This window comes from Euphorbia lathyris, chromosome 5 (assembly GCF_963576675.1).
Source record: "Euphorbia lathyris chromosome 5, ddEupLath1.1, whole genome shotgun sequence".
Lineage (NCBI taxonomy): Eukaryota > Viridiplantae > Streptophyta > Magnoliopsida > Malpighiales > Euphorbiaceae > Euphorbia > Euphorbia lathyris.
The window spans coordinates 68,142,686-68,153,232 of record NC_088914.1 but is presented as its reverse complement, the minus strand read 5'-3'; the positions used below and the strand labels follow the sequence as shown (position 1 = coordinate 68,153,232).

The 10,547-nt window shown below is 33.8% G+C and overlaps 1 protein-coding gene across 1 annotated transcript; it reads left to right on the top strand.

Moving 5' to 3' along the window:
- Window positions 1-9,475: 9,475 nt before the first annotated feature.
- Window positions 9,476-10,259, top strand: LOC136231255 (antimicrobial ginkbilobin-2-like protein). The gene has a single exon (XM_066020582.1). The coding sequence runs from the start codon at window positions 9,487-9,489 to the stop codon at window positions 10,216-10,218; it is 732 nt and encodes a 243-aa protein (XP_065876654.1). The 5' UTR covers window positions 9,476-9,486; the 3' UTR covers window positions 10,219-10,259.
- The last annotated feature ends 288 nt before the right edge of the window (window positions 10,260-10,547 follow it).

Here is a 10,547-nt window from a genome sequence, read left to right as displayed (position 1 = left end):
ATTTGTGTTAAATTTCTTTTTAATTTTGTTATTTTTATGCACTAACATGACTAATGTTGAATTTTGTGGTCCTTCCTAAATTTTGTTGGCAAAGGTTTTAAACTTTCATTTCCTAAAATTAGGTTTGAGTTTGAACTTTTACCAAATTAATTTGGGGGTGTTTACTGTCTTCCTCTTACGGTAACGAATCTAACCCTACTTCTAATTTCCTCCTTACTGCGTGCTTGTTGATAATCTGCAATTTCCACTCTCACGGTGTTTAAGTTTAACATTGAGGACAATGTTATATTTTAATTTGGGGGTGGGGAAAAGAAAATGAATATCTTGACATATTTGTTAACGTGATAAAAAGCCCTAAAATTTTGATGAAAACTGTGATTGAAAGGTGAAATTAGCTTGTGAGAATTTGAGGAAACTCAAAATTAAACACTTGCTTGATATGGTTGTTAGTGTGTCATTCGAACCCCAAATGTTGTGTCATTCCCTTTCTTTTTCTGTCTTGTAAATGTTAGTACATGTTCGTAGTTTTTCTTAATTCCTCGTACTTTGTGTTAAATGTCTAAAAATTCTGTGTTGTTCTCTGTTTCTGAACAGCATGTTCTGTTTCTAGTTTTTTCTCTCTATTTTCCCTTTCTTTCTGTATATAGCAGCAGAATAATATATATATTTAAAAAAAAAGACTTTCAATTGCCAATCAATGATTGCATGCTTGCACCTCAAATTTAGTGTGTGGTGAACCCAGTGATAATTCAATTTTCAAAAGATAGAAGTTCTGAAATTTTTTAGGTTTTAATTCAAAATTCAATTAGAGGACCTTAAGCCCTAGTGCATGTAAAAGCCCTAAATTGTGAGAACTTGAGCCTACATTAGCATGTAAATGCATTGATTCTTTGTGAGTGGGCTAGTACATATTGTCTTTAGGTAGGTTTTGCTTTGGTTGCCTAGTCAAAATGGTAAAATTTTGGAAGAACATAGGATGAAAAAGGCATTTAGATCCCAAATTCACTCCACAAAAAGCTTACCCGTGCATTGCACTCACACTTTTAGGATAACCAACTTGTGCCTTAGCCTATTCTTTCTTAAACACTACTTAAATGAACCAATTCCCTTCACTTTAATTCCAAAACTCCTTGAATTTGTCTCATGCCTCAGAACAAGCTGCTCTAGTTAAAGAAAAATACATTTTTGAGAAAATCTGAGTGTATAAAGATAAAATTGTTGAAATGATGACATTTGAGGGATGATGATTGAGTGAGGACCACTTTCTGAATAAGGTTTAAAAAAAATATCCCAAATAGGAATTTTAGAAGATAACAAAAATATCTTTGAATAAAGTCTTCATTTTCAGGACACATGTTCATATATTGAGCCTGAAATGAAATGTTTGGATGATTGTCTTTTGTGTGTTTGAAGAATAGTTTGGCCAATGTTGTGTAACAGGCTGTGCAGAGTGATTAGGTTGAGGCAGAATTGCTCAGTGTTGAGAACTGAGTATAGTTGAATTGCATTGCATGTAGACAGAATTCTTACACTTAAATAGCCATTCACTTCATACCTTAGCCTTAGCCTAACATTACAACCTATGTTTAAGACCTTTTGGCTATGTTTGGAGAATTTTAATCCGTGGAGATATGGCCAATAAGCAAAATCATAGCCTATTGATGTGTGCACTGAGCTGAGGAGTGAAGTTCCATTCCCTTCCTTGTGGCAACAAAGGCCATTTGAGAGTGAGTGAAAATTCCTTCCTTAGTGAGGCACTTTGAGGCATACAGGTTGTTTGATTGAATTTTGAAGTTCAACCTTAAGCTTTGATGAATTTCTTGAATTGGAATGCATGTTTTAGATCTGGTCTAACCACATTTTTATCAAGCTCTTGTGTGCTAATCAAAGGTTGAGTCAGTTGAAAGTTGAATAAAGTTCTGTTGTTGTTGCTTTTTCTTTTTGTTTGTCTATTATCTCTTCTGTTCCAGTTCTTGTTCTTATGTTTTCTCCATTGCCTTGTTTCTATGACATTCCTTTTTGTTTTTTTTATTTTCTTTGCTTTCCCCTTTTTGTTGTTCTTTTCTCTATTTTTCTGTTGTGTTTGCTTGAGGACAAGCAAAAGTTCAATTTGGGGGTATTTGATGGGTTCATAATTGACCCTAATAGCCATATTTTATTTCACTAAAAATGAGCTTATGGGCTGTTAATTGTTATCAATTTAGGACTAAAGAACCCTTATTGCAGATTTTGTGAAGAAAAATAGAAACTGCTGTCAAACAGCCCGTTGCAGGAAAAAGTAAAGGAAAATCTATGGACCAAAGGGCAATAGCGTGTAAAGAGATGGAAGACAGCCAAGCAAAGAGGTGGGACCAATGGAGATCTAGCTTGTTGAAGAAGATTTGGGCCTTGAAGTGTTCAAGTGGCCATAATCTGTCAGAACGGTCTGCTTTAATGTACTTTTGTGTACTTTCTAGTATATTTTATGTTTCTTCCCTCCTAGTTAAATAGACTACTGTAAAAGGAGAGAGGGATGACTTTTTGGAGAGCTGAAACTTCATCTTCCACGAGAGTTCTCTTTAATTTGAGACCCAACTCCATTAATGGGGAGTTATTTCAATTTCAGTGGTTGTTCACTCATCATTATGAGTGAGTAGTCAACCGAACTGGTTAGGCCAACAAGGGCTGGTTATGTAAGTCTTCTACTTTCCTTTTTATGAATGAATGATGATATATGATGTTGTGTTTGATAAAGCTTTTACTCCATTGCTATATGCATGTATCTTAGTGTTAGATGAATGATAGGGAACTGCTTTCATCTTCACAGAACTTTTTATCAAACGTCCAACCCCGAAGCAGGAATGTTAGGAGGTTGTATCAAGGGTTTTCTTTATTAAAATGCTGTTTCGATCGTAATGCAAGAAAGAACCAACCTTAGGGACGCTTACGGTTGTAGTAAGTCTTAGAATCTTAAGAACACACGAGAGTTGACTTAAGTGAGCATTAAAGCAGAAACCTTGACTTCACTTTATGTCATTCATGAATAAATAGGATGTTTAGAGGCTGAACGTAACCTGTTCCATCATGGCTTAACCTGTTCTCTCTGTTATTTATAACAAACACATTTTCTTAAACTGAATCTTTATCATTAGTAGTTCTATTTCACCATATCAAATCATTTCTCAACTAAAGAAAATCACACACCACGAACACCCTGTTCTGGAAGGTTTTTCTAGTAAAATTTGGTCATCAATCCCTGAGGAGACGATACTCTACTTATCATTTTATTACTTGTATCTAGTGCACTTGCTAGAGTCTGTTTGGAGGACAACAATTGACTCATCACTATCACTCCATGTTGCCACCATTGCTTTTCTACTACCTTTCTTTTCTTTCTTCAGAGTGGGACAGCTTGATTTAATGTGCCCAGTTTGATGGCCTTCAAAGCAAGTGACAGGCTTCGAGCTGTCCTTCTTGTATCTACTGTCGCTGGACTCAGCTTTGTATTTATCGCTTCTTTTGAATGGCCTTTTGCTATTATTGTCATTCTTTCTAAACAGCTTCTTCATCTTTCTGGTGAACATGGCCATCTCCTCATCATCTGATGAGTCAGCTTCCGTTGAGTCAGCTTTGATGACAAGAGATTTTTGCTTCTTGTCCTCAGCTCATCATATTTGTACGTGGTCAGGTCCTGAGCTTCTTCCACAACTGTCTTCTTAGCTTGCCAGCTCTTGGGGAGACTTCTTAAGATTTTCTTCACTTGTTCTTCTTTTGTGAAGTTCTTGCCGAGTCTCTTAAGCTCATTTATGATATTGGTGAACCTTGAGTTCATCTCAGAGATGTCTTCATTTTCGTTCATCTCAAACAGCTCGTATAGTCTCATGTGTTGATTCACCTTGGACTCCTTAACCTTGCTTGTTCCTTCATAGGTCACCTCCAGCTTTTTCTAGATTTCCTATGCTGACTCACAACCTGAAATTTTATTGTACTCTGCAGCATCTAACGCACAGTGAAGCATATTGATAGCCGAAGCATTATTTTGTAATTTTTTAAGGTCATCCTCTGACCACTTAGACTCACTCTTGACAGATTTTACTCCGTCAATAATTTTATAGGGAACAAACGGGCCTTGGACTATTGCCAACCATGCACTCATGTTTGTTGCCTGAATGAAGTTTTTCATCATGTTCTTCCAAAATGTATAATTTGACCCGAAGAACAAGGGAGGCCGACTAATAGATAATCCATTAGGGAGTATCTGTGTTGTTTGATTTCCTGGAAGGAAACGAGTGCTGTTCTCAGCCATTTACAGGGATCAGCTCGAGATAGTTTTATCTTGAATAGTGAGCTACTGAGCTCTGATACCACTTGTTGGTCCCGTGTAACTTAATATGATTAGTTCCAAGGGGGGGGGGGGGGGGGTTAGGAACTAATGTAATTTTTTCGCTTAATAATGCTGACTTAATTAAATGTTTGATAATTTAACTCAACTTTAGGTCAGCAAGGCTGAGTGAAGTATGAGACGGCTTTAATCAGACACTGACTAGAGCTGTTTCAATTGTGAGTTGGGAGATAACACTTTAGGTCAGCTTCCAACTCAGCACTCTGATTACTCAGCGTCGGCTTATACAAATTATATACTGAGTGATTTAAGCAAGCAACACATACATATATATATATATATATATATATATATATATATATATATATATATATATATATATATATATATATATATCAAAGGAAAGGGTTAGAGATTACGCAGCAGTCTTATCCTGGTTCGGCCTCACCGCCTACGTCCAGTCCCCAGAATTCATCCGGGCTTTTTCAATCCACTACTGAGCTCTTTAAAGGTAGAGCACAAACTGTTTACAAAGAAATTGAGTATGCAAGAGTACCGTCCTCTATTCGTCTACTCAATCCTACTGAGCGCTATAACCGAACACTCAGATTTTCTCTACCGCTGAGTACTAAAACCGAGTACTCAGCTACACTCTTCTAACCTTTACAATTGATACAAAATTGTTCTCTCTAAATGAATAACACTTTAGATGAATACAAATTCACTCTAGACTTTTACACAATGATTGGAAAATGGGTGTAAGAACTTGCTTTGTTTTTAGACAGCTTCTATTTTGGATTTTCACTCTTGTGAAGATTTGCTTTTCTGTTTGTATTGGCTTGTATGTGTCGTTAGGATCCAAGTGATGAACTTGTCCTTTTATAGTGAATTCTGAAGTTTCAAATCATTTGAATTCCGACATATCCGTTGGGAGTAACGGTCTTCAAACGTCATTCATTGGTCAGCTTCCAGAATCGCAGGCCAATCCTGTCGTCTGATTTTAGCAGGCGTTAGGCTTGCCAGTTTTGTCTTCTTCCGCCAGGTTCGTCTTCTTGCCAAATGTCAATTGATCTATGCGTCTCGAAAAAGTCTCTAGGCGAATTTCCGAGGCTTCTGAATGGTTGCAGACCTGTGTCGGACTTTGTCTTTTAGTCAACGGATCATTAGCGCTGTCCTAAAGGCTACTTAGCTTGATTTGATCGGCTTTGCCTTCAATCTTTTTCTTTATCTATGCTAAGTTATATTTTTCTCAGCTTCTTCGGTCGGCTTCGCCTTCAAGCGTTATTCTGAAGAAGACTTTTCTTTTGACAAGCTGAGTTATATTTCACTCAGCTTCTGTTGTGTGTCTTAGCTCATGCTGACTTCGTTCTGTCTTTCTTTTTATTGAGCACTTAGTTCCTGTTCTCGTTAGTAAGCTTACTCAACATTGAACAAACTCATTAGTACAATTAAATCAAAGCACTTAAATTTAATTATCTTAATCATGGGATTAACTTAAATAATTTTGTCAAATCAAAATCATGTGGAAATGTGTTTCAACAATAAGTATCTCACCAACTCTGATTTTTTCTCCGCACTTTCTTCCTCCACTAAGTGCCTAAAACTTGATTTCTCAACATTATCCTACTATCTTCAAATTGTTCAATGGCTATATCATCATTATTTTGATCCAAACAAGAATATCCTTCACTAATAGATATTGGCTTTCGCTCATGATAATCATTACACAAACGAGTTAAAGTTTTTTCCACATTTTCAACCATCTCTCTAGCATTATGTTCTCTATATATCTCTTCTCAAGACAAAACTTCACATATCTCATCTTGTAACGAGGATCCAAAACAATAGCAATATATAATAAAAAGTTCAAATTATCCTCATTCTCCCAATACTTGTCAAATTTTGGTTTCATTCTAACAACCATATCACTCAAAAGTCTATCTTCATTAATAATAAACCTATGAAGCATAATTTTTTATAGACATAATCTTCGTAACAAAATGTATTTGAAGTCACAAACAATGATCCAGAAAACTTTAAGGTCACATTATAAAATAACTTCAAAAACTTGATGAAACATCTAACATTTTTCCAATTGCTAACATTAGGAGGCTCACTAACTATCTCTCATTTCTCAAATGTGTTGTTTGGTTCGTGGAATGGAATAGAATAGCTATTTTAAAGGAATAGAATAGCAAAGAATGTAATAGAAATTCTTTAGCAATAATTATTCCTATGTTTGATTGGTGGAATAAGATAGAATGGAATATATAATTTTTTATTCAAAATACGACATTACCCTCAAATGTATTTTCTTATGTCATTTAAAATTTTAGTTATTACTATAAATTGTTCAAATATTTAATATATATTATTCTAAAATATATAATATAAAAACAAAAAAATGGAAAAACAGAAAAAACACGAAAAATAGAAAAACATTAAAAACGAAAAAACAATAAAAACATGAAAAACAGAAAAATTATAAAAACACGGAAAAAGAGAGGTGGAAAATAGTAAAAACACAAAATGTAAAAACGCAAAAAAAAAACATTAAAAAAACAAAAACAAAAGAAAAAACAAAATAAAAATGGAAAAGGGTGAAAACGCGAAAAATGTATAAACGGGTTAACACAAAAACACGCAAAACACGAAAAAGCACAACAAAGATGTGCAAACGGTAAAATACAAAAAAAAAGACTACAGAGACGTGGAAAACTGTGAAAACGCAAAAATAGGAAAAAATATAGAAATAACCCATAAAATCAAGAAAATGTAAAAAAACCACGAAAAACACAAAAAAACGTGGAAAGATGTGGAAAACACAAAAAAAAAAGCGTTAGAAACACGAAAACTTGAAAAAATATGAAAAACAGAAAAACGTGAAAAGATGCAAAAAAAAACGTGAAATTTTGTTAAAAAAAGGAAAAACGCGAAAATCACGAAAAGTAAAAAAAATGTTAAAAACAGGAAACATGAAAAAAATGGAAAAACACGAAAATATGAAAAAAGCGAAAAACGTGAAAAAAGCAAAAAGCACAAAAACGTGAAAAAACATAAAAAAATGTGAAAAAACATAAAAAAAAATGTGAAAAATATTTTTAATGTAAAAAAACGAAATTGTAAAAAATGTGTTTATAACGTTTTTTTATATTTTTTGCATTTTTTTACGTTTTTACGTTTTTTCGTGTTTTCAAGTTTTCTTGATTTTCGCATTTGTTCACATTTTCATATTTTTCGCGTTTTGTCACATTTTTGTATTATTCACGTTATTTTTTTTTTGCATTTTTGTATTTTTTCGTTTTTTCATTTTCACGTTTTAGTTTTCGGTTTTTCCCTTTTTCCCATTTTTGTTTTTTTTTTTTTTGCGTTTTTGTATTTGTCACATTTTGTTACTTTTTTGTGTTATTCATATTTTTTTCATGTTTTTCGTATTTTTTCACACTTTTGTCTTTTTTACGTTTTCGTTTTTTGTTTGCGTTTTTCGCATTTTTCACGTCTTGTCACATTTTTTTTGTTTTAGCATTTTTCGTATTTTTTACGTTTTCGTGTTTTTCACGTTTTTGTATATTTCGTTGTTTGTCACTTTTTCACATTATTCTTGTTTTGCGTTTTTTTTGTGTGTTTGCTTTTTTTGCGTTTTCGTATGTTTCGCGTATGTTCACGTTTTTATTTTTTTCGCATTTTTTTACCATATTCTCATGTTTTGTAATGTTATTCAAGTTTTTTGTGTTTTATATTTTCATATTTTAACATTTTTTTAATGTTTTCTCCATTTTTTATTTTTTTTTATGATATAAATTATGGATTTGACAAATTGGCAAGAGAGAAGATTGAGGATTTAATAGTAGGTAATTTTGTAAGTTACAAAAATAAAATATTAGGAATAGTTAATTCTTGGATAAATTGAAGAATAGCTGTTCCATGAAAATAATGAATAGGGATTCCATAGAATAGTTATTTCATAAAATAAAAAAAATTTGAACTAAAAGTGCCTGTGTTTAAGATATGTATGATTCCATTTATAACTTCATAAAAGCCTTTTCAAACTTTTCAGCCGCCTCAAGCATTGTGTAAGCCGAGTTTTACCTAGTTTCAATATTTAAGCATAACAGGCCTTTATTTTCAATTTTTGATTTCTCAACGCACTTCTTAACAGACTGTATTCTGGAAGGAGAAGACCTTACATACCTAACATCATCACAAATTCTTAAAATTGAGTCATTCAAATCATTCTATCCCTCTTTCACAATCAAATTCAAGATGTGTAAACAACCCCTAATGTATATACAATCATGACCTAATATAGCCTTCCAATGAAGTTTCTTTTACACCAGATTTTTCACACCATTTGAAGTTTCTTTTAAATTGAAATTTTAGTACAAGAGATCGTGAAAACATAAAGTTACAATATTATAATGGGGTAAATTACACCCATGGCCACTGAACTTTACCCATTTTCACATTATGGCCACTCAACTTCATTTCTTCCCGGTATGGCCACTCAACTTTACACTTTTTAACACCGGTTGCCACTTAACGTCTCAAAACGACCGTTGACGGCTAAAAATAAAAAATCCAAAGCGTTAATGATATTCTAAGGAACTTTAATTCTTGAAAATTTTCGTTTTGAGGTCATTTGGGTGTTGTTTGTCTAGGAGAGAGAAAGTGATTTTTTAGAGAGAAAAAGCTCCAAAAAATATGATTTTCGAAAATGAAAAATGTGGTTTCATGGTAAATGTCGTTCTGAACAACTTTAATTCTTGAATATTTTCATTTTGAGGTCGTTAACGGTCATTTTGAGAAGTTTGTTAAAATTAAGTGGCCACCGGTGTTAAAAAGTGTAAAGTTGAGTGGCCATACCGGGAAGAAATGAAGTTGAGTGGCCATGGGTGTAATTTACCCTATTATAATGCTAGCTATTTTTTATTTCTTTGGACTTCATCAACTCTTTCTTGGAGTTTCTTATTGCTAACCTCAATTTGAAAACTTCTTATCAGCTTCAGAGCAGTTGGTTAATTCAAAAAGAAAAAGTCATCCGGCTTCTCCATTTGTCAAACCATAATCCTGAATACCATAATAAATTAAGATTAATTACACTATAAATACAAGCAACATTACCCAACCTTAAAACCATTATCAACATTATCCAACTTGAAAACACAATGTCTAACTTCTCCTTTTACATCCTGATTTCAGCTCTAGTTTTACAAACTGTCACAGCAACAAACCCTCTTTTCCACAAATGTTCACCCAATTCCCAAAACATCACCAACATTAATGGAGATTATCAGAAAAGCTTGAACAACCTCATATACACTTTCCAAAATCTAGCTCCGGCAAACGGCTTCGCTCTTGGTTCTGTAGGCCAAAACATCCAAGACCGACCTTTCGGTCTGAGTCTCTGCAGAGGAGACATTTCAGGCACAAATTGCACAACCTGTATAGCAGAAGCAAGGTCTGAAATCCGAAAACTGTGCCCATATAACAAAGCAGCAACCATATGGTACGATAATTGCCTTCTCAGATACTCCGACGAAGATTTTTTCGGACAAATTGATGACCAGGCAAAGTTCTATCTAATCAATGTGAATAATGTAAGTGATGCTGCCAGTTTTAATGGCAAGACCAAGGAATTGTTAAGCGGACTAGCTGTTAAGGCTTATAATAGTGCGAGAATGTATGGTGCTGGGGAGATTGAGATTGGAGGATCGAGGAGAATTTATGGGTTAGCTCAGTGCAGCAGAGATCTTGTGAGGGATGATTGTTATAAGTGTTTGAATGGTGCCATAGCTGAAATTCCTAGCTGTTGTGATGGGAAACAAGGAGGTAGAGTTGTTGTTGGTGCAAGTTGCACTGTTAGATACGAGATTTACCCGTTTGTTAAACCTTATTAATGTTTTTTATGTGATTAGTTAATTATTACAGATTCATATTGGTTGATCAATGTGTATCTTCATATTATAAATTCATATTCTTTTTCTATGTAAAACTGTATTGTTATTGATTGTTAAATAAAGTTTATGTTGCCATTTTTCAAGTATTGCTCGTAGGTTATATGGAAAACAAAAAATTGTGTAATTTAGTTTAGCAAGTTGAGTCCTAACGCAACACAATGAATTTTAATTGGAAGACAACGCAGTAGTTAGTACTTACCAGGGGCGGATATATAGACACGGCCCCTCCGGCTACAACAACCACCGTGATCAGGGTTAATTCCGGCCTC

Excerpts from the sequence above, each read along its gene's own strand:
- LOC136231255 (XM_066020582.1), top strand. The coding sequence starts at position 9,487 with ATGTCTAACTTCTCCTTTTACATCCTGATTTCAGCTCTAGTTTTACAA.